Source organism: Electrona antarctica, assembly GCF_951216825.1.
Source record: "Electrona antarctica genome assembly, chromosome: 8".
Taxonomy (NCBI): domain Eukaryota; kingdom Metazoa; phylum Chordata; class Actinopteri; order Myctophiformes; family Myctophidae; genus Electrona; species Electrona antarctica.
The window spans coordinates 7,368,523-7,393,798 of NC_136789.1; the positions used below are offsets into that span (position 1 = coordinate 7,368,523).

General features: G+C 41.7%; 1 protein-coding gene across 2 annotated transcripts; it reads right to left on the reverse strand.

The window, feature by feature from the left end:
• Nucleotides 1-216: 216 nt before the first annotated feature.
• LOC306928472 (flotillin-2a) lies at nt 217-24,938 on the reverse strand. 2 transcript variants are annotated; one of them, XM_079508612.1, is made up of 11 exons: nt 24,690-24,938; nt 21,164-21,245; nt 14,487-14,577; nt 8,917-9,040; nt 8,692-8,810; nt 7,388-7,501; nt 6,631-6,750; nt 5,935-6,149; nt 5,380-5,563; nt 3,415-3,564; nt 217-2,838 (listed from the first exon to the last, which is right to left on the reverse strand). In XM_079508612.1, the coding sequence occupies exons 1-11, from the start codon at nt 24,736-24,738 to the stop codon at nt 2,788-2,790; spliced, it is 1,299 nt and encodes a 432-aa protein (XP_079364738.1). In that variant the 5' UTR covers nt 24,739-24,938; the 3' UTR covers nt 217-2,787. The 2 variants fall into 2 exon arrangements, with proteins under 2 accessions (XP_079364738.1, XP_079364739.1); XM_079508613.1 differs by lacking the exons at nt 14,487-14,577; nt 24,690-24,938 and having other exon boundaries at nt 21,164-21,232.
• Nucleotides 24,939-25,276: the final 338 nt, after the last annotated feature.

Below are 25,276 nucleotides of genomic sequence, written 5' to 3' on the forward strand. Positions count from 1 at the left end.
AATATAATCATCAGGGCCAACACCAGAAATTCTGGTCCGGTGGGCTAGATGGTTAATGTAGACGAGTATTTGGTGAGGGTCAAAATTGCAAATGTTATGTCAGGATAGTTTTAATATGGCCAATTACACAAATATTAAACTTAAAATAAAATTTGGCGTGCCTTTATGCATCCTTAAACAACCTAATCAATAAAGATAAAGTACATTAACCGTACATGTTGTGGTGTAACATTTATTACAGGGCAACACATACTGTAACAAAGTCTTGATCACAGAAAGACAGGAACATATTGTCACAAGAACACGTGCTGAAAATGCCATGCTGTTAGTGTTAGTTTTCACAATTTCTAGTGACCAATGCAAAGTGATTGACAGACAAGTTGACAACGTATTTTATGAGATTAGAGATTTTTTCTGTGGTTCAGGTACAGATATGAGTTAAGGCATAGGTCTACAACATTTGGTCTTACTACATTACACTCTCAAATGCCAGTTACAGGAACACGAAGCTGCCTCTACTCTTGATAGGACAATCCAAATCACAAAAATGATTCTTTGGCACAAAACGCGATGGCCAAAAATAACGAATGAAAACAAGCTCCGTGGTAATTATTTTTTCTCAATATATTTAGAACATACCTGAAGCTACTTAGAATATAGAACAACTAAAATCTGTGTTCCCGTTAACATTTATAAAATGGCACCACAATAACAAAAGTAGAAATAAAAAATAAAATACCACACACACACTACAGAAAGTGATGCGTTGAGTGTAACAGTTTCACACATTCCATGTGCTGAAATGAACAATTAGTCATGAGGCACACAGTGCCTTTGTCCCAGTTAGGCAACAGGATGTCATCAGTGCTTCCCTCAGGCTTACCGGTAATCAATCCAACATGTGATATAATGGATTGGTCAGCAGATTGGATGGATCAATTACGCAATAGGGAGTTTTCTGAAATTACATTCTCTGACCATAAGAAGGGCACTGCATACTTTATACACTAATTATCCATTTCAAAGTATTATTAAAACAAAAGGTAATAGTTTTAGATACTCCTTGAAATATCACAGTGTTGACATTCTGCAAGACTCATAACACGCCACACAACGCAAAATAGAAATCAGGCATAAGGTCTGACTATTTCCTTTGATTTGTTTACAATACTTCAACAAGATGGAAAGACTTAGTCAGACCACTATAATTGTGTTATGCTTGCATAAAAATAACCAAAAGAGCACAATGATAAAAATTCCTTCAGTCATAAAAAAGTAACATCTGAATAGTGGTTAGATTACTTGCCATACAGTTTTTGTAAAATAAAACACAATAGAAGCAAAAGGTTATGCCATATTCAATTACACGCCACATAAAGCATATTGGATAGCAATTTAGCAAAAATATTACTCATCTGATTGTAGGGTAATTATGCAGTCTAGATTGAAGTTGCTGAACTTCACTTAAATGGAAAATATAGCAGCAGAGATAATCACAATATATTCTCAAACTAGATGGACGCAAATGATTAGAATGAGTATTTAAAAGATTGGCCTTATTAATCTGGAATAATAATGGTGACTGACGGAATAAAACATAGCATCACACGTCAGTGAAGGATGACAAATAAAATGCATTAAAGCTGTTATATATGAGGTAATCCAGAATGTCCTGGATGGCTGCTAAAGCTAATCTGTAGAATGTATGGCTTTGTTATGCGTTTTCTAGATTTGCGTTTCATCATACGTGTGTCCATAGCTCACAATAATGTTGAAGATACTGGCAGGTATTGCAACAGGACAACTTAGTCAAACGGTCTCTGTAGGTAGCGACTTGTTGTGATAAGTTAAAACGAATCAAACCATTGTCCTGAGGGTTTGGGCACTTGAGTGGTTAAAATGTCCAAGTGAAGACCTTGTTGTGAGTCTTAAGCCTAATTTATATTTCATTAATACTAGTTTTAAACATGAATCACACGCTTCAACAAGCTCTGCCTCTCAATTATGTATATATATCCAGCCAATATAACAGCTCTAATACTAAAGTGAACATGTATACAGCAAAATTGCCCCTTTCTACACCGTACTTAGTTTATTGTGAGCTGTGTTGCAATTATCTTTTAGCCTTAAACCAATTTACGAACCTGTGTAAACATCTCTCACCAGAAAATAAGGCCCACGCACTGTACTCTGCTCCTCAAAGTGTAGAAATGTATTTGAGCCTAATGGTTATGTTTCAACTGTACCAAGTCTGACGAGGAGCATAGTGAGTGAAAATTACGTTTTATATAAGCTAATATTTGTAATCTTTTCGAAGAGAAGACAGTGCGTGGTCTACTTTCTCGCTAATGATTTTGGATTCTGTCCTGCATCCGTTTTACAATGTTTCAAACTGAGACCATCTGATGCGAACTGACCCCTGACTCTGGTCAGCGGGGTAAGATCAGGAGAGTTTGCCGACAGAATTCCACAATTTATCACTGACCGATCAGGTGCAGAGTGGAAAGAAGCAATGTGTTAAACAAAAAGGGGGACAAAAAAATTAAATAGTCGAAAATACATATAGACTCCTCCAGACATAAGGCACCTGGGACTTATAAGAAACGAAAATTCTCCTGAATTTAGAGTATAAAAACTGTCTGGGGGATGGTGTGTCAAATGTTGTCCTAGTCAAAGGCAGTTGCCATAAAGAGGTGTAAGGGGTTAGAAGCCAGAGGACCATTTTCTTGTCATGCTTGTGGCAGATGTATACGAGATTATTTTAGAGCTATGAACTTCGTGCCAAGATCAGACGGCCATTTGGCTTTGCTGGGACATCATCTGCTGCAGTAGAGGAATCTGAGGGAACAGGAGGAGGAGAGTGGATTATCTGTCTGTCATGGAAACAATGAACTCCAACATTCCTCTGATAATAGAGGGATCATGTGTTCTGAGTCTGTTAGCATGGTGCTGGCATGTGCTCTGGAAAGGCAGTATATTGTGTTAAGTAATTGTAAGTGGTATTTAATTTTTGTATATATATAAAAAACAACAGTTAAAAATGGGGTGCATACGGTTGACTAATGACTGTATAGGACTGTTGGTATGTCTGACAACACCGTCGCTCCCGACATGCACTGCGGGTTAAAACTAACCCGTGCTGCAGGTTAAAATCACCCGTGGCTCCTGACATGTGCTGCGGGTTAAAACTAACCTGTGGCTAAGTCCATGTGCGGTTAGGATTAGGTTAGGGTTTTGGGTAGGGTGTCGGACTAATGTCTGTCGGACAGTTAGTACGTTGGAACAAACACATGCGTTAAAAATAACAATTGACATGTTTAAATGACAAATAAGAATCTTGGCATCTTATACAGCTGAGGTCTGAAGAAATGATAAAAACTAAAACAACCACAGCTACCACCTTGCCCATCTTACCTTGGTGAGATCCACCCCGGTGAGGGCATTAACGGACACGGGCAGCTCAGCCAATAGGCGGTTCACCTCCCCAGTCACACGGCCTCCATCGCCACTCAAGATGACGATCTCACCGGTCCTGGCCAAGGGTGCAGCAATCTTGGCAGCAATCTGTTATAAAACAAACAGCATTTCTCTTTATACTTTGCACCACTTTGAGGACAAGTGATCACATATCTGTTGATGTATGTTGGGCTTTCATTTCCTAATACAGCTGTACCTAATGTCTGGTTTTTGCTTGGTTGCGTGCCATGTTACACACCGGAAATAGCAGATCTACAAGCTCAGGACTTGACAATAACTTTTAGAAGGACTACATTTACTGCACTTGTTCAGGCACGTTCAGGTCATTTTTAAGTGGTGCAACCACTTCCTTAAGTAGCTTTGTGTGTGCCTGGCTGGCTGGCTGGCTACTTGTGTCTGAGCACAGAAATTGCATTTGGTTGGTTTTCAAAACCAAGTGTCACTAGGTGCGTTTCCATAAAGCCGCATTAAGGCTCTTGCGCAAAATCTCCTGGATGGAAACACATCAAAGTGCGAATAAGTCTCCATTTTTCGCAAAAACACTTTTTCGCTTGGAGGTTGCGGATTTAGGCTTTTTCGAAAAAAAGGGAAATGCGCAAATAGTGTATGGAAACACTTGCGGAAAAGGTTTTTAATTAGAAAGCATTGAACTCGCATTATATCGCTTTTGAACAGTTGGGGGGGAAAAAAAACCGAGGCAGTGGAGTGAACGGTGCATGGGAGGGTGGCTAGAGGGAGAGGGAGTGATGTTGTGGATACATATAAGGTCCCAATTTACTACTACCCGACCCGTCCGATTAATAATTGTGTAGTGTGTTCAAAGATCCCCAACCCGAACCCATATGAAGTCTGAGACTCTGAATCCTCCCGAGTTGATCGGGGCGCTCCGATCATTTTGATATCTGGATCGCTAGGCCTACTGTATGGATGCAAGACACACACACACACACACACACACACACACACGTGGTGTAGTAGACTAAACTTTTATATAACCTAGCTGCCTGGGTCCCTGCAGGCTATTCGATTTCGATCCATGCATATGCTTCATCTATTCTTATATATTCATTGCATAAGATAAGCAACCTAAATGTGTAGGCTAAGTTATTTACAACTGTTTGCAGCTGCAATCAATCAATTTACAGTATAAACGACCAGTATGCTCCAATCGAGTCCCGCGACATATAGGCTACATGTGCCCCGAATATATTAAGACAAGCATTACACAACAAATCGTTCTTTGTACGTTCTTTGACTGTATAGGTGTTGTCAATACTGTGAAAGCAGCAGATGCCCGCTGGCTTGCTGTAGACTTGCTGACGGTCGGTGAGCCGCTGACCAGGGATCAGATTACAGCGCAGTATATGGGGTCCCGTCCATTAAACTGAGAGCACGCACAAGCGCATCAAATCCCTAAATCAATGGTGTGAACATGGATTAGGACTACTTTACATGAGCCTCACTTTACTGGCAAAACAGTGTCAACTACTGCATATTTAATGAACTTATTTCATATGCGCATTTTATCAGTTTAATGGAAACACCGACAATTCGCTTTTCTTTTTTCGACTTAATGAACATACGCTTCCTTTTTTCGCAAAGGCTTAATGGAACCGCACCTAGTGTTGTGCAGCCTAACACACACATACATATTAACTGTATATATGATGACTTCAGGTGTATCAGTACAGTACAGTTACCCCACATGGTAACTGTCATTTCTCGACCGTTTCGGATGCGGGGTGGCTCGCCGGAACCGAGCCGGCACCCTGGGCGAGTTCCTGCGGGTACAACTACTCTAAATGCTCCCAGCAGGCACTTGACTCGTGATTGGCAAATCAAAACATTATTATGTTGGTTGCTAATAGAGAGAGATGCTGCTTGGATGTATGGTGGGGGTACCTTGGGCAGAGCCTCCAGGACTAAGGCCGTCTTGGCTGCCGCTCCGTACTGCCGGTAGGCATCAGCTTTTAGCCTCATCTTCTCGGCCTCTGCCTTCCCTATGGCTTCGATGGAACCGGCCTCCGCCTCGCCGATGCACTTGATCTTCTCGGCCTCCGCTTGCGCCGTCAGCACCTTCTTGACCCTAGCGGAAGGGTTAGGACGGAGAATTATTAGATCTAGTGATGTAGTGAGTGTCCTCACTTCAAATGGCACTTGGATGAGTCACATCTGGGAGACATGACAAACGTGGAAAACTACACAGTTAAACAACGACAATGTAATTGAATATTACAAATCTTAATTTTACACCTTCATGTACTTCTCAATAACAGTTCCCTGTACACTTTGGAACATGCTAAAAAAAATGTATTCAAGAAAAAATAACATATCCTTCCATAATCGGTTTGTGGTTGCCTAGAGGCAACAACAGTATGGTTCTTGTTGATTTTTACTACTGAAAGGGGTTGAAAACCACTGTTCTTAAAGTAAAAGGGCCCTGTGTTTTCCACTCACTTATGCCCCTCAGCCAGTTGCTGCATCTTGTACGCCTCGGCCTCGGCGGGCCTTTTGACCGTGGCGATGAGCTCCTTCTCCGTACGCTGGATCTCCTTGTCCTCGATGGTGATCTGCTTCTTCCTCTGCACCACCTCGATCTCGATCTCCTCTAGACGGATCTTCTGCTGCTCCTTGGCCGCCTGAAGCTCGTACGCTAGCTGGGCCTCCGCTTTCTGGGGAAAACAACAAAATGCCATTGAGGAGGCAAATGGGAGTCAGTAGTAGTACTGTACAGCGGTGGTTCACTTTTTAGTCACACCTTTTAGCCTGTGACCAAAAAGAGACATTAGACGTTTGCCCTGGGACACAAACTGGTGAAAATAGCCGATCTACGAGCTTGTAGATCGGTTATTTTCACTACTTCTTATTATTATTATTTGTATTTATGGAATTTCTTAACATTAGTTTGTTCGGTTGTTTTAAAATTTATTTATGGAATTTCTTAACATTAGTTTGTTCGGTTGTTTTAAAATTTATACAATTCCTTAAAAATAATATTTAAAAAACTAAATCTTTTGAAATATATACATTTAATAAACAAAATCTTTGTAGGTAAAAGAAAATGGGAATTTTACTTGAGTCGTGACCCATAAAAATTGGACATCATTACATGCATGAATCATGAAAGGGGCATATTTGTCGTTTATACTGTACCTTTGTGTTGACCTCCTGATTAAAAGAGGCTTTCTGCATCTCTAGCTCGCGTTTGGAATCGGCCATCTTTGTGTCTGCCTGGAACTTGACGTCCATCATCTCCCTCTTGCACTCCGCTTCCTGTTGCAAGGTGGAGCCAAGTTTTAGCGTAAATAGGGAACAAGGACGAGTCACAGCAGCACCTTGCCTGCCTTTAAATGACAACCCACCATTTAGAGCAGTCCAGCCCAGCTAAATGATAGATTATAGGAACCAAATGGAGTGGACAATTATGGGTCTGTAACAGAGTGTTCAGACTTTAGAGAGTGTACAAATGGAACAAAATGTTAAATGTGCCTAACATTGATTTTACAATATAAATTTGGGTCCCGGAGATAGAAATACCATGAAATAGGGCTCCGTAGCCGGATGCATGTCAAACCGTGGGCCCTTGAAATGAAAATGCTTGAGAATCACTGCTAGAGCTGTAAGAATCTTCTCTAATGAGAGACTAGAGTAGTCAATTATTTTTTACACCCACCACTTGCCACTGCTGTTGTACCCTACTGGCTCAACTGCACGTGAGAAGCCCCCACCGGGAGGAGGTAAACATACCCACTTCCTTCCCCACTAGTTGTGTTCGTAGTATACACTCGGCCAAGCCGGACACATCACAGTGGATTCTAACCCATAGATTCGGCTGTGGTGGGCCGGCCGGTACTTTACCACTGCGCCACCAGAGTGCAAACATCAACCCCTTTCGAAAGCCATATCTCACCCTGATGCCTGCGTCTCTCTCTGCTTCCGCTACTCCGATGTCTGCGTCCCTCTGCACGGCAGCCGTTTGCGTCTTCCCCAGAGAGCTCAGGTACTCGACTTTATCATACACATCCTGTCAGAGAGGAAGAGACGCACGGAATGGTTAAAGGTATATTCAGTGATTTGACTTAATTCAAATATCACTTATTTTTTCTGGATAATCCTCCCTACTATAGTGTGCTGACCATATAAGGAGTTCCTCCCTGTCCCCAGTTAGCCCCTGGGGTAAAAAAACCCTAGTTTCAGTTTTGGGTGCGGGTGGCAAAACCGTCATCCAATCAGGATGAGAGGGGCCTTCCTCCAATCATGATCGAGTGGGGGCGGGCCTTGGTGCACATGCTGTTGGCCTGTTGCACTTCCCCCACTGTAGAGCGTGCATGTGCACATTTTGTTACCGGGGCGGACTGGGTGGTTTACCAAATCACCCAAATCACTGAATGCTCCTTTAACACAATTTAGGCATTTAGCAGACGCTCTTAATCCAGAAACCAGCTCAGTGACCTTGTGGTTAGAGTGTCCACCCTGAGACTGGGAGGTCGGGTCATACCAAAGACTCTAAGAAATGTGACCCAGTATCAAGGGTTGGATTGGGGGTAAGTCCCTGCGACATACTAGCGTCATGTCCAGGGGGTGTACTTGCACATCAAGCTGCCTCATGCTACAGAAACAGGAGATAGACTCCTGCCCTGTGGGCCTCATGGCTCGGCAAGGCTACTTACTCTACAGAAACAGGAGATAGACTCCTGCCCTATGGGCCTCATGGCTCGGCAAGGCTACTTACTCTACAGAAACAGGAGATAGACTCCTGCCCTATGGGCCTCATGGCTCGGCAAGGCTACTTACTCTTAATCCAGAGCCATTTACAGTAAGCAAGAGCAACACATGATAATACATCAAATGCATAGAAATAGTCATCAGGGATCATAAGCATATTAAGCAAGCTAAGAACCTAACATCCGGGGGGAGGGGTACAAAAATGGAACTGTTTTGACTGAACTGTTTGTCTGAAGTAACCTGTAAAAAAAACAAAGTAAACATAAAAATAAACTACTGTTAGACTCTCCGTCTAACAGTAGATTATCTGTACAATGAAACTATGAGAATACACTATAGAGTGCTATGTCTACATATGTAATATGTATCTAAATTACACAAGTTTAGCTTTGCAACTTACATTATTTCGGTGGACATGGCAGACACAAAATGCACTCTGAGACACTCATTTTGCCATGGATGTTAACGCCATGTGCCTGCGTCACCCACCTTGATGGTGAAGCTGAGAATCTCAATACCCATGCGGCCCACATCAGGGGAAGCCACATCCCGCACCAGACCTGCAAACTTGTCTCTGTCCTGGTAGATTTGCTCCACTGTCAATGTGCCTAAGATAAAGATTGGGAAGGGATAGTCATTATGTACATAAGTACGATCAGAAAAATAACTAAACTTGAATGCTACTGTATGCAGTGCTTTGAAAAAACTACCTACCGAGAATGGAGCGAAGGTGACCCTCAAGGGTCTGCAAGATGACGCTCTTGATCTCAACCACTGTCTTCCCAAGGAACTGTTCACAGGCGTAGCCCAGTAGCTCATCCTCGGTCATCACCTTCACCTGGAGACCAGGTGGACGGAAGGCGTCAGAGCACAGCACACATACAGCACAGCACAGCACAAACCCAATACACAAACACACAACTTACATACATGTGCGGCGCAAACATTAACAAATTAGGTTCCATGATTTAACCATCAAACCCGCATTCTAGTAACTAAAACACAGATTCTAAAGTACCTAGTCTAAAAAGCCATTTTAAGGTACTGGTACTTATAATAGACAATAATTTCTGTCATATATTCAGAATGAAATTTAATATCCAATATCAATCCAGCTGATGTCAACAAAACCTTGATGCTCCGATACTGTATAATTGTAATAACCAGTTTTTTTGCATACAGAGCATGTATGCCTGGTACGTACTTCTAATACAATTGTATGATGTAGGCCCTACATCATATGTACCCTACATTGTAGGGTACATCATGCCTTTGGTAAATGCATCACGTCCAAAGGATTTAAAATAAAACAGCATGCACTGTGATGCACTATGCTTCTACAATAAGCTGATTAAGAACACTTCGTTAGTAGCAACAGCCTGCAGGATCCATTTTAAGTTGAGGGAAGGGAACACACATTCAAACCAAGGCAAGCAGTCATGTACAACATAAAGTATGCCTGGTTTAAAGAGTTTAAAGAAAAGTACATACAACATATTGAGGGAACTGCTTTCTGAATAGATTCAAAAAGACTCCCAGCTCATGACAATCATGCATTCTCATTGCCTTTCTTTAATATGCATCCCTGAAAAAATGTTTTTTTGACAAAACATTTTACTACGGAATTTGAGTCGTTGACCCAATATAGTGGCTAATGTAGTGCTAGGACGTATACGTTATACAGTGCATTGCTTTTAAATGACTTTTATCAATTCATCACTACTGTTAGAGATTACAAAGATGCAATTATGGCAGTATTTAAATAGATTTGACGGATTCTGGATGTTTCCACTCAAGAAGGAAACATCTAAGCTACCATTTCTAGCCATTTAGTTGCCATTGTACATGTTGTATGTTAAACCTGGACTGTTTAGCTGGGAGTTGGCTCAATGCTTTGAGTAATCTTCATGGAAATGTTCAGTGTCAATCTTAAAGGTTTCATGACATTAATTTATTTATTTTAGGTTTTATGACCTCAATTACACCCACACAACCTGAACTTTGATCATTCAGTGGATTTTCTGTGGTCTGAAGTTTTCTCTGGGGTTTGGAAGCCTTTTGAGCTGCAATGAAAACAGGCAAACAGGCCTCAATAGTGATATCTGCTGGCAAATCCCATTGTCATATATGGAATTTGTGGAGTCTTACATCACAATCCACAGGAAAATCAGAGCACTTGTTTGAGCCAGAAAACCCCAGAGCATCTACTGAATGTTAAAAGTTCAGGTTTTTTGGGTGCAATTGAGCTCAGAAAACCTAAAAAAAAAGAATAATATAGTAGTTTAATATAGTAAGTTCATCACTAAAGGTCCGTACACACCGGGAGCATTTATTTTCTTGCTCAATTTAAACTGCCGTCTGTGTTAGGAGTAGACATAACATGCACACCTACACTGAACGCGATTATTCGCAATTATAACAAGGCAATGGAGTGACTATTATTTTTGAAACTAGGTTGATTTTTCTTTTATCCCACGATTTTGCAACCCATTTTTTCACCCAGGCCCTTTCTGAAACCAGTCTCTTGACTTGAAGTGCTCTCGGGAGGTTCCCTCGTCAGGAAGTGCCCCTCCAGCTGAATCAAGTTCCCTTGATTAGGGTGCTGGGTATAAAAAAAAACTGTTTGGAAATACACTCGCCCTCCTTGTGCAGAAACAGGAAACAGACACCATTCGTTGCCATGGTTACCATCATGCAATTGTGTTACCTGTTATTTTGTTTGTACAGTTATATTGCATTGTGTATGTTTGTGTGGATTTCATTAATATGGACATTTAAAAGGAAATACAGCTTGACTGTCAAATAGGACATGTCATATACATCCATGGTGTTTATAAATAATTGTTAAAAGTTAAAAGTTGTTTTGTTTGTGTGGTTTAATTTATAGTTTTTCACGGTGGGGTTAATAAAGAGCCCTTGTGAACATCAGTTGGAGCGTTGTCTATTCTGCATCAGATGAATATTGTTTAGGAGCAGTTTATTTATCATTTATTTGTGGTGGTACTGCATTTGTAGGTTGCGGTTTCCATGCGGACAGAGAGCAGGGCTGCACAAGGCAATCGAGTCTAGACCGGCACAGACTCGCTCTTGAGGGCTTTATAAGCCACTTCCACTCAAGGCTGCTTGTTTCGGACGACACTTAATATGGCGCAGCCTCGCGTGAACGCGCATATCGCGGGCAAGTGTGTCGGGTGTAAGGCGAGTGGCGAGGAGCTGGTTTCAGAAAGGGGGTATGTGTCAATTATCTAATGTAATCCTGGGCGCTACTCTTCCTCTGCCAACCTGTGGGGGCAGCAGACTGACCTAATGCTTCCTTCCATGAGGAGTCCAAGCTGCTTCTTTTCACCTGACAGGGGGAGAGTTTCCCCAGTCAGACGTAGCATGTGGAAGGAACACGTTATTCCGACCAGTTCCTTTCCCCTCCATCATCAGGCACCCCGGCTGGCCAGGGGGAGGTAGTTTAGACTAGAGAGTAGAGACCAGGATTACTGCACGTTTTTTGTGAGGGTACCTACCCTAGGGGACACGGGGAGAACATGCAAACTCCACACAGAAAGGCCCTTTTGCCAACCCCACCTTTGACACGGAGGAGAGAACATGCCCCCAGCGCCCACAGCATCCCCAGCGGGAATTTAACCCAGGACCTTCTAGCTGTGAGGCAACAGCACTACACTGTGCCACCGTGCCCACAAATAAAGGAGAGGATGTTACACTATTCATTATACATGTCTTAAATTGACATTGAGCTTTTTTGTTAAATAAACATTTGACCTCTTATTTAAGTTATTTTATACCATTTTGGAACCGAAATAGGGAACCGTTAAGAACCGGAATCGGTAGGTCCCTAGGTATAGCACAGGCAAAAGCATTTTCATGTTGTTTATTCGCATTGATCCTGGTGTGTAGTGACCTTGAGAGTCAAAAAGGCCTACAATTACATTTCAATATTGTCAAAATATAGAGCATCAAGTCAGGGAAAAAACAAGATAAAAGAATAAAGGGAATCATTAAGGTTGGCACTGAAAAAAATAGAAAATGAATGGCAATGACCTGGGGATTGTCCAGATTCATCTAATGAGGTAATTGATCACAATTCACATTTGAAAGTTAACAAAAATAAAATACAAATAAAAGCTGTACAGAGAAAGGAAGGTTTTGTGTCATGTACTCCCCTGCAGCTGAAAGTAAAGAGAGAGTGAGCTGGGTCCTTAGGCAACAACACACGTGGTACAGGACATGAGTCCTCAGCGACATGCAGTCATAGCAGGGCTGAGGTCAGGGCAGCCAGTGCTGCTGAGGCCAGGGGCAATGGCAGAGAAAACACAGAAAGCCAGCCAGGCAACCACACTGCAATCTCTCACACAGACAGCAGGGGGGGGGGGGGGGGGGGGCTGTGGCAAGGCCAGCACTGGAATGAAGACTTTCACGTGCAATGGGGATCACCCGCCGCTTCCACCCCCCCCCCCCCCCCCCCCCCCTGCACCCCTCCAACCCCAAAAGGTTCTGAATGGGCTCTATGCTCACAGAATAACTTTTCCTAGCTTCCGGGCCGCTTCTCTACTTCCTTCACAGGTGTTACCGATGATGCTAATTAAGGCTCCGTTCCAGTTAGTGTGCAGTGGTTCTCAAAATTTTGATTTCAATGACCCCCATAACTCGGAGTGTACAAATGGAACCAAATGGACCCGGTCCATTTGGTTCCATTTGTACACCCTCAGAGTTAAACACCATTTGGGTGTGGAAAAGAAGCTCCACTCACGCGGCTGATTGCCCACGCAGTCAGCCGCGTGGGTGGAGCTTCTTTTCCATCCACCAGCTGTCTAAAAACCCGGAAAAGAAGCTGTCCGACAGAGAAAACGTCTGTGGCTGTCGGCTCAGGTCTGGAAACCCTGTCTGTTTGACCAGAATGGAACAGAGCCTCCATTAGTATCATCAGCAACACCTGTGAAGGAAGTAAGGAAGGGGCCCCGAGTTCTTTCCAAAATGGTGTGTTTGCATAGAGCCCATTCAGAGTGCGAACAAGGGCAAACAAAATACAGGAAATTACATGTTTTCTACTCTTTTTTTCCCCCCCCTGCTAACCAGTATCCCAAAGTTGGCAAATAATGATGTTAATGTGTGTTGAATGGAAATGGATAAACTGTAGTTGGCAATTAACCAGGAGGCTTTACACACACACACACACACACACACTCTCTAATCCTGCTACCATAGAAACTTCCACCGTTAGGCTGTGGTCCAATCAGATAGCCGCATCCTCTCTGGCAAGTGTGAAAAGTGTTTGTTCCTATTACTGACAGTGGACTCATTGTAAGCATGGATGGCAAAGTACAAAGGAGAAAAGAGGACGGCTGAACGTGCATATGCTTGCAACTGACAAGCAGGCATGGGTAAAACAGAAGCCTGAGGAAGCCATGAATACAAATAATAATGGATATATCATAAGACAAATCGAAACTCTGCGAAAAACGGTTGGCATTTAAGTTCCGTTTGTCTCTATATATTGGCCCTAATCAATGATGTTATCAAGTACAGGAGATTATTAAGATTGACAGAGGTTAATTTCAGATTTACAATAATACCTCTGTTAAAAGAAAAACATCAATCATAAGAAATATTACAATGCTTTCATGTTGGCAGTGCTTTTGTAAAAGTCAGGGCCAATTTGTATCACATTATTAAAAGGTAGATAATCACAGTTTAATATCAGTATGTATGTGAGCCATGTATTATCATCACATTTAATAGCCAATAGTTTAAAAAGAAATGAACAGATATGTACTTAAAATAATTAAATGAAAGATGAGCCGCATACTGAAACATACATCAGATCTCATATAGCCTCTCTAAGGAACACAGAGGTCTGACTATGCTTTGATATGAGGGACAATCATTCCATCATCTTGCATGAACCAGCAAGTGTATAAACTTGGTTTCTTTGTGTCTTAATCAAGAACACAGGTATATGAAATGCTTTATTCCAGATATAATTTATGGCATGATAATATCAGAGAGGTTTGACAAAACCAGGCACACATTGTAGAATAAATAAAAGCAGCACATAGGCGGGTGCACCTCAATTAAAAAAAACGTTTAAAAAACAACAGAATGATTCACCCTCATATACAGTATACTACGTCTCTGATAACATGATCCCATTGGGTACAGGAGGGTGGCGGCGATCTGGGCACCTCTGGGAAGGTGAGGGAAGGGGGCAAGGGTAGTGGGAGTCTGACCTGGCCTTGGGACTGAGAGAGGCATTCCCGAAAAGTGTAGTGTTTTACCTGAGCCACCCCTGTGACAGTTAAAGCTACACCCTCCGCTGTCTCTACATCATCACACTTGGGCTGCAGGGTCATAATCTCAAGGGTTATCCTGTGAAGAAGGTGGAAAAAATATAAAATAAAAATTGGCATGTTCAGAGGGAAAGCAAATGAAGAAAGGGGGGCCAGAGCACAAAGCACTGAAATGGACCCAAAAACAAAACAAAAAAAAGACATAGAACGACTCCAGTTCAGTGACAATACGGCTAAATGGAATGCTTTTATGCAACAGTTTAATTGTCTTTGGGTCCAAAGGCATATATACTGTATTATTTACATAGCCACTCTCAATTTTGATTAAACAGCCTCATGCAGGTTTGTTCTTGCATTTTGAATTTTGCACTGGGTTCCCTTAGCATCCATTTAGACACACAATTGTCAACAGTAAAAGGAGTGACTCAAATAGCTGTGCAGTGAAGCCCAGGTTAATTGCAGCTGACTCTCTCTCCCTTTTGCTAGAGGGAAGAAAATGACACAGGAGGGGGGTAGAAAACCAGATGGACAAGTGTTAGCTTGTTAGTTCAACCATTTTTGTATGCGTCTTCCCTGTTCAGTGCGAGCGCCACACTCCCTTGCCAGGATTTTTTCTTTCTTGCAGTGCATTACCTGAGCCACCCCTGTCACATCCAAAGGAACACCCTCCGAGGTTTCGATATTCTCGCAGCGACAGAGGATGGTCATAACCTCCAGAGACATTCTATGCAGGCAGGCGGGCAGGCAGAATAGCAGAGGTAGAACATTGTTGGACAAAAGCTGTTAGAAAGGTCAGTAACCAAGGTCAAAGGGAGGAGGGGACGGGGGTGACGGGTGAGGGCAAAGTAAGTAAGTAACTATAGGTATACCGTACGGTCTGTACCAAGTCAAATTGTACTGGTTTTCAAGAGAACTCTCTTATCTGAGCTATACCGCCTTTGATGCTACTGTAAAACACCAGAAACCAACAAGACAGCTAGTTGTGTCTCCGTTAATGCTAAAACACATCGGGACAAAGACCAAAACAATAGTCATTCGTCAGTCAAGATCAGTCAGAATTTACTGCATTTCTGCACCAGTTACACTTGAGATAATGGCAGCAAGGAGATTTGTATAGTGCGTGTGCTTATATTATTGGCTACTGGTGCCAGACTTCCAGTGTAAACCCTTTTATAATAAGGCTCTAAAAGGCTTGACATAACTGTAGTTCCCAGCATCCTCAGACAGAGAGACGCGTTTCACTATCAGTGAATCAATGCATCAGTCTGTCTGACAACAACATGGGACTCGGTTGTTGTTCCGCCTCCCTCCCAGGGGAATTTGATCCATGATGTCATACAGCCCAACATTAACATGATTACAGCATCACGGGTGGGAAGGCAAGCTATCAGACCCTGCTGCATGCAGCCCCTCCCGATTCTGCTGTCCCTGCTGCTAAGCGAATGCACAGGACTTTTACTTCATGTGATGAAGAAAGACCACTGCCATTATACACGAGAGCCAGACCATTTCTTCTACTCTCCTGCAATAGATACCTTTTCTTGTGACCACCGTGCTCTGACTTATGGTGCGTTACCCGTTCAAATCACATAGAAATAAAAGTAATGGGTCGCACACACCAAGATTGCGTTTTTAGTTTTTTAATTCTTGCATGATGGAATCGGAATGACAGACGCCTTCATCAGTGTCAACTGATGAAGGCTGGATTGCTGAAACCCATTACCTTTATTTCTACTTTCCTATGCCACAGAACATGTACAACTAACGAAAATGATGCAAGATTATAGTGCTGCACGATTCTTCTTTTTTTCCTCACCAAGAATTGAGCACACGATTCTCACACAATTTCATTTTTTTTCTCTCTGGAGCCAACTACTGTGGCTTAAAACAGACAACATCAAAGTACTTGACTTAAACCTCTCTCTTGTAGCAAAAACACAAGAGTAACTCAAATTAATTGGACACTAGCCAACTAATACTGCACAATTCTTGCTCAAATTCAGAAATGAGATCACATGTGTCTGAATCTAGATTGCGATCTAATTTTTAAATGAATTGTGCAGCACTACAAGATTATATCAAATGAATACGCCAGGAATCACTAGGATAACCGCTTTGTTAAATAGGGCACGTGGAGTAAAGGGTTAAACCATGCCATGGCTATTGGCTTAATGTGGTTAGGTTCTACCATTGCGTTTCCTAGCAACCGCATAAAAGAAGGGGCCTTGGGTTACCACACAAACACACATTAGGGTGGGTAGAGAGAGACAGGATAAAGACCGACACCAGACAAGGCAAAGCAGGTTAGCAAAGTAGAAATGAACAAGACAAATTACAATTAGACAAGACATACTGTACACAAAATAATATACAAGGGATACAGTGTTGTGGTTATCAGGTTCTCCCAGGAACAATGAACTAAACTATTGTGATTTGTTACTAGTATAATGTCACGTGTTTGGGATTGGTATGACTTGAGAGGTACAGGCATATAACATTTTTCCTGTGGACAGCTCTCTCTAGATTAGTCAACAGGTGAAAATGTGAAGAAGCCCTAAAGATAAGTAGAGTTAGAGATCTCTTCCTTTCTTACAAAGAATGTGAGACTTTGAACTCAATTCCACAACCCCAGTCTGATTTAGCATACAGTCAGTAGTTAACTCGAGCTAGGTTTAAACATGAAAGCATGTTTACAGTTGTTGCACAGAAATGAAGTAATTTTACATGAAAAATGTAGTTAAATAAAAATTGTGAAAAAAAGCTTGGGGGTAGATATTCGGATTCACTCACCCGATAAAGTCATAAGGGTGGGAACTGAGTAAGGGGAAACTCCCACCAAACCCCGCACCTGTGTTGTGTGTCTGCTAAATACCATAATTGTACATTGTTTGTGTGGGTTTGTCTCCCAGCAGTGCTTGTAATATACACTGTATAGGCTCCAGTAAGGCCTGCCACTAACCCAACATCCGGGGAATCCCTCCCCGGAGTCTCTTTTCGTCCTCCACTTCGCAGTCCCGTGGAACTCTAATATTAACCCCCAACTGACTGCCGAGTGTGACCGTGGACCAGGCCACTTCATGGAGCCCACCAGAAGTGTGACCGTGGACCCGGCCTCACAGTGCACCACCAGATGTGGACCAGGCCCCCCCACGGAGCCCACCCTGTCTATCTCTCTTCTATTCTTTCTTCCTTCCTATTCCCCCCCCCGCCCACCCTAGAGTCGGGTTCTGCCTGACGTTTCTTCCTAAAAGGTGAGTTTTTCGTTACCATTGTCGCAATATTGCTTGCTCTGGGTGGATCTTTGTTGGTTGTAATGTGTCTTGAGACAACTTGTTGTGATTTGACACTTTAATAAAATTGAATTGAATTGAATTAAATCATTAAAAAAAAGATTTTTCGGTCATTTGTCTGGAAAGTAATCGTGTTGAAAATATCGTGAAGAATCGTATCGTGAGTTGAGTTGAGTTACATGCCTAGTTGTAGTGTTTGTTTACTGTTAACAGACAATGTTACAGTGCATTTTAACAGCGGGCGAGCATCGGCCAACACATCGCCTGTTATCGGGCGAAAAGATGAATAATTCTTATCATATCGGGCGACGTTCGTCCGCCCACTTTTCGGCCGTTCGCCTGCTATCGGCGGTAGTTGCCGGGTCCCATAGACAAATAATGCACTTGCGGAACATTCGTCTGGCTGTTGCCCGCTGTTAAAATGTACTGTCAGAGTTCTGGGGGTTTAAGTTTGGCTTGAAACCCATTGATATATTATTAATACTAGTCCTTACCCGTTGTGAGATATTGCCTCCCCATAAATACAGTATATGGGTCATGACCCAAGGAATCCAGGGAAAGTGAAATTTTGATTTTACGACCTACGGTTCAAGAGTTATAAGGCAAAATGTAAAGTGGGTGTATAGCGCCACCATGAGGCTGACTGATGTAATTATTTATTACATTAATTTTAATAATTATTATGAACCTCCCCTCCAAGTGTTGTGACTAACGGTTTCTGAGAGAAAAATACTAGATGTGAGTTTTCGCATTTTCCCATGTAAGTGGATGGGTAATTTTAATGCACTAATTAATTAATTATTAATCGATAATTTGTAAAATTGAAAAAAGGGCTTCGTTAAGACCTCCATATTATTATGGTCAATGACTGTGTGACTGTGTGAAAAGTGGGAGTGATTGGTGCAGGCAGTGAGGAGCTACGGCAGTGACAGTGACACACATTCAGACATTTGGTTAATTATAGTATGATGATGACAATGGCGATGATGAATTCATTTTCCCAAAATTAGTTTAATTCCCCTCACTGTGCTCTTTTATATCAATTAGACCTTCGCTAAGTCCCACCCAAGGCCGTTCTTGGCCAATACCACGTTCGCGACGGTTACTAAGTATAAAGCTTTCAATGCTGGTCAAAATGGTTAAGCAGTGTCAATAAATATATTTGCTGTAGCATGTGTGGACAGTACCTCAGAAAGAGAGTTTGTTTTCTTACCTGAGCAAACTAGTCCATTCCATGAATTATTTCGCTCCGTTGTGCAGTTTAATAGTAAATATTAGAAATAAAAATAGGCTCTCATTGACTTCCATTGTAACGTGGAAACAAAGTCACTCTTTTAGCACATAAGCGAACACAACAAAAGCTGATTCTGACTCATGCCGTTTTATTTTTAATCAAAAATGTCAACGTTGTCTTGTTTCGACTAGTTTGTGTAGAAAGAAGATCCGGTAGGTATGCCTACACCGACTGAATCACTTCTGTTCGTGTTGAGTCAAACCGATCCGATTGGTCCAAATCTGTACACCCACTCCTGAAGCGTATTATTGGAATCAATGCCGTTGGATGTAAACAAACATATTTGATCTTCTCCGCTTGTCGCTAAAAACATACACAATGGACGTGTTTGAGGGAGACACTTTAGAAGACACTTTAGGAGAAATGTCTGGTACTGCTTCTCTGCGAGGCTGCAGCTGGGTGTATCTCAAACAGTGTGGCGACTTGTTTACAAACGAAACCTCGCAAGATGTCCCCACGAGAGTTTGGAACACCGCAGTACCGTCAGTATATCTCCGACCAAAATAGTTACTTTATAAATCTATCAAAAGACACATCAATAAACTGTCGGAATCAGCTTTTGTTTTGTTCGCTTATGTGCTAAAAGAGTGACTTTGAGAGCTATTTCCCCGTTACAATGGAAGCCAATGAGGCCTGTTTTTATTGCTAATATTTACTATTAAACTGCACAACGAAGCGAAATAATAGGCCTATCTCACAGCCCGCTTTTCACGCACACTTGCGGTAAATAGTGGTGTCATTAACATTAGCATTTACACGTTTTTTTCTCTGGAGAATCTAAGTACATTTTCTAATGTAAAAATGTGACAGACCAATATTATTATGAAGCAAACAAGATGGTAAATCAGCTCGAACAGATAGAACAAACCTTACCTTGAGAAAACAAAAGTTGTAGACTTCTTAAATTACCTCTGTTAACATGTAGCGTCTATGGAGTGACGTCACGCTATCACCACTAACCCCGAAAGGGGGCGTATTAAGGGGGGCGGGGAAATTCTGTGAGATAGGCTTATCCATGGAATGGACTAGTTTGCTCATAACAACACTTACCCTAGCCGCTTAGATAGAACTTTATGTAGACTTAGATAGCATTTTATACAGACTTATAGCATGTTACGTAGACAGCACTAGAATTGCATTAGTAGTTATAGCACTTTATAGAGCGTCGCAGTCCCGCCCCCTACCATGGACCAGGAAATTATTCTCTGTTCATTTTCCTCATAGACATTTCAGAAAGTATTTATTTAAAGACGTTTACGCCGCGGACAAAGCCAACTCGAGTCGTGACAAATCATGACAACAAACAAAAAAATTTGGGCCGAACAAATAATTAGAAAGAAGAAAAAAAAAACGGCAGGTTACAACACTTTTTTTGTTGTTTTTCTTCTTAGTAATTATTTGCTTGGTCCAAAATATTGTTTGTGTTGTCATGAGTTGTCACGACTCGAGTTGGCTTTGTCCGCGGCGTAACCGTCTTTAAATAAATACTTTTTGAAATGTCTATGGGAAAAATGCATTGGGATTAATTTCCTGGTCCATGGTAGGGGGCGGGACTGCGACGCTCTATAGTATATATGTATAGTATAGTATGTACAGTATAGTTTATATGTATAGTTTCATTATATAGATATTCCACTGTTACGTTCTTAGCTTACGCATGTTTCATGATAACTACTTTTTATGTATGTGATGCATTTGCTTTGCTTTTTGTTCTTGCTTATTGTAAATCGCTCTGGATTAAGAGCGTCTGCTAAATGCCTAAATTGTAACAAGGTAAGAAAACAAACCCTCTTTCTGAGGTCCACACATGCTACAGCAAATATATTTATTGACACTGCTTAACCATTTTGACCAGCATTGAAAGCTTGACCAGGATCCTTACTTAGTAACCGTCGCTAACGTGATATTGGCCAAGAACAGGCTTGGGTGGGACTTAGCGAAGGGCTAATTCAAATTGACTGAAATTATTCAATGCTTATTGACAAAACTAACAAGAGTGTTTTTGTTTTCTTTTGGTTTACTCTTTGAGAACAGCTGTTGGGAATCATTAGTACAGCAGGGACCAGAGTGAAAGGCCTTACCTCTGGATGTCTGAGATGAGCCACCAGGCCCAAGCCCAGCCTCCCACCATATAGGACTTGTCATCTGAGCCACAGCAGCCACCTTAGGAAGAACAAAGACAACATACATAGATGTTAGATAGAAACCCTGGAATTTGTTTCATACAGCCATGGGATATCACTGTATAGAAGTTCAATCATCATCATTATCATCATCATTTTACGACCGCGGTCGAGATCATGGATTTCACAATGCCACGCCAGACTTCCCGGTCCTTCATTGCCATCCCCAGTTCCTGCGTACTGATGCATGTGCCCCTAGCGATGACATCAGGGAACGACAGTTTTCTACCTCTGGTCTGCTTTGAGGCAGGATTCCAGAGAAGAAGGGCCGATATATAACCTCATGATCAGCTCTGTAGCAGTGGCCAGCAAACTGTGTTCTTCTGGATCGGACTAGTGAAGAAACATGGGGAAGAAAGAACTGAAGAAACAGTTCACAGTATCACCAGAGAAGATTATTATGATTCAGCCATGTGTAGTAGTGAAGAAAAATGTGATGTTCCAGACACATTCACTCTAGCTCTTCTAAATGTAGTTTATTCAAATGGTGAAAGTACCTTTCACCACCACATTATAAACTGCTTTTCATTATCTCTGACGGCAGTGACGCACTACATTTCTACCCCTGCCAGGCCGGAACGGCTGTGATACAATCATACAAGATGCTTCACCCTGAGTGGAATTGAGGTTTTCCATAACAACTGTATAGCTCTGGCCAGGAGTTACTAGCGCAACCCTGGTTCTTTGAAATATGAGTGAAGTGTTTCACTATAGATTTTGCACCCCTAGCGTCAACACAGAAGCATTATTTCAGTACCCCCCAGCCAATTTTATTGGCTGGCTGCTCAAGACGGCAGCACCCATCGAGGGGTACCACACTCAAGAAGCCATTCACTGTAGGCCCCTGCTAGTATGGGCTAACAACATCATGACACTTTTGGTCCCGTCCAATAAATGTACAACACACTGACTAAACGGAGCGAATTCAGCACCTGGTGCTCTGTGATAAGAATGGAGGTCAGGAGGATATTTTTTTTTAGGGATAAAATCTAGTGTATATAATTAGTATTACACTGGGTGCCTCTGAGCGCACCACAGTACACAAGTGTCTGACCGATTTTAGAGAGGGGACAATCACAGATAACCGATATGCAACAGATAGTGATTTTTTTTTAGCTGGAATGAAAATAGGCCTTTTCTATGTGGATTGTGCAAAGATTTTGTACCGATATCATGATTATGCACAGTGACAGTAGTACAGACCGCTGCTTTCTTAAACCAATGACTTCAATCAAGATAATATTTTTTTACTTCTCACTCCAAGAGTAAATAAATACTGTAGCAGCTAAATAGGCCCCCCTACTATAGTAGCCTACTTGCAGTAAATGTAACGGATCCCCATTTGATAAAGATATGCGGACCATTTAATACCAAGTACCCCCTGTTTGACATAGCCTGGCTAATAAGCCAGACTCAAATCACACTGTCGTGTGGTATTTGAGTCTGGAGATGCTGTGTATGGATCTTGTTTCCCGGGGGGCGGGTTCAAACATTTTCTCTTTGACGCAATTGGTTAGAGCTACTGTCAGTCAAAGGTCTCAAGCATTGAACGTCACTGTACCAAAGCCCGCCCATATTGCATACCGTGTCCCGATTGGCCACACCAGTTCTCTGGTGTAGGAAATGGGCGTACAATTGAGCCTCTCCAGACCGTAATCCGCCGGCAGGCAATTTCTTTTTGCCAACGGCTGATTCGGTCTGGCTTATTAGCCAGGCTATGTTTGACATGCATTAGGCCACAGAGTCAGACCCCCATTTGATACCATTTTGCTCTCTGGGACTACACTGTATCATCAGTGTTAATTTAACTCTGAGAGTGAACGGAGTTACTGACACATAAGGGTCAATATATCTGTGGCCGATATATCGGTTGGACACTACAGTACACAAATATCACTGACTCGTTCATCTACAAACATGGGTTGTATGATGAAATATAAATTAGACACAACTATGGCACCCCAGTCTTTTCTCAAATATGTTGTGACATTCCCAGCTGTCCACATTCAACTGACAGACAGCATGGTGTTGGTCCCATCCAATGACTCGTTTGCCAATGTTGTGCTATGGTGGCCTCATGCTAAATATGTTTTTAAACCCTTTATGGGTGCTGCTCTTGGTACAAGACATTATATATATATATATATATATATATATATATATATATATACATACATACATACATATACAAAAATCATAAAATGAGCCCTTGAGTTACAATACTGTATAAATTATCCTTAAGTTACAAATTGAAAAGAATGTGAGAAGAACCATTAGTACCTTCACTATTTGATAATCTGTCTGTAGGACGTACATGTTGTCTTTCCCCCAGTATTTATTCAAGACAATAATAACACGTATTTTGGAAACTGGTCTCATCAAATGTCAGACCACATCATGCATAAGAAAAATGAAGGGGATTATGACCTGTACTGTACCCATTCTACAAACTGTTAATACAATTTTCAATCAATCAATGATCAATCGACAGTAAAGAAAATAATTTCCAGCTGTATGACTGCCACTTAACAAGTGTGTGGAGCTATATTTGTTTTTATCCTCAGTCACCCTCCCTCTCTCTGGGCATGATTCAGATTCCTGGAGATTGACTGGAGGCCCATCACATGAGGTGGGGGGACAATTGGGATTTGGGATAGTTAGGATCCGATAGATCATTGTTTCAACAGATGTATCTGTGTGTGAGAGAGTGCTGCCTGTAACACACTATCTCTTACAATTTATTGTAAATGTATGACAGCAATTGTTTGTCATACCTCAACCTAGCTCTGGTCCATAGCATTAAGGAGACGGAGCTAAACCTCAGCCGTACATTTTCTAGCCTTCGTTCATCAAAATGAGGATGGAAAAATACCTAGCCATGGTTCACATGACGCTCGTACATGATAATCTAATCATGACAGTCATGTTTCAGGGCTAGAAAAATACCCAAAGCTGTGCAGGACAGACGGGGAAATTGCAAGTGTGCAATTCAAATATAACCAGTGCATCACAGCCAAAAGGCAAAACACGTTCATAAAGCGAGGTAGTGTGTTCACTGATCACTCACTGCTCACAACATTCTGATTCTCCATTCAGTTCAGGCTAACCGCCGTTAACAGCCAGTAAACCAGTGACAAGACATAAACATCAACTGATGTTTTCTGAAGCACATCCTGTCGACGTTCCATTCCCATCACATAAATAACCATGGTCAAGTAGTAGCCTACATAATTTGTTCCCAATATAAAACCAACTACATTTTTTATTACAAATACACCATTTACGATTAAATAATACAAAAATAAAATAAAAACGTGCAGGAGAAGACTTGTTCGATGCACGATTGTCTCCCAGTTTGACGAGACATAGAAGCAGAGATCAACACAGTCACAGACGGTCCGAAAAACAACATATTTAACGTTACCTGATACAACAAGGGCCTCGTTTGGTCCAACGGTATGACAATTTCCCATTTTAGCTTAAAAAAATCGTTCGTAAGCAGCGACGCTTACAACCCGAAATGAATTGTTATTAAAATACTGTTATTTAAAACCGCGTTCCCTTAAAAACATGCGTACCCCTTATAATCTGTTCTGCCACACCCCTATGAATGGTCTCCTTTTCAAAATGGAGAAAGTCGTAGTTGGATTCTTGATCCTTCCTCTCCGTCGCCCCTCCTCCACCACAGTTCATAGGAGGATAATCTCATTCCCCAAAACTAGGTCAAAAATATATGGGGATTTATTTGGAATAAATACTGCGCTTTGAGTATATCAAACAATGTAATTAAAATACACACAAAGATACATTGATATTGATTGGTTATAGTGTTGCTATTTTCTATAAATAGCCTATACTGTTCAAAACAAATGGGATTGATTGATGGATTGATTGATTGATGGATTAAAGGTATATTCAGTGATTTGACTTAATCTAAATATCACTTCTTTTTTTCTTTTTTTCTGGATAATCCTCCCTACTATAGAGTGTGCTGACCATATAAGGAGTTCC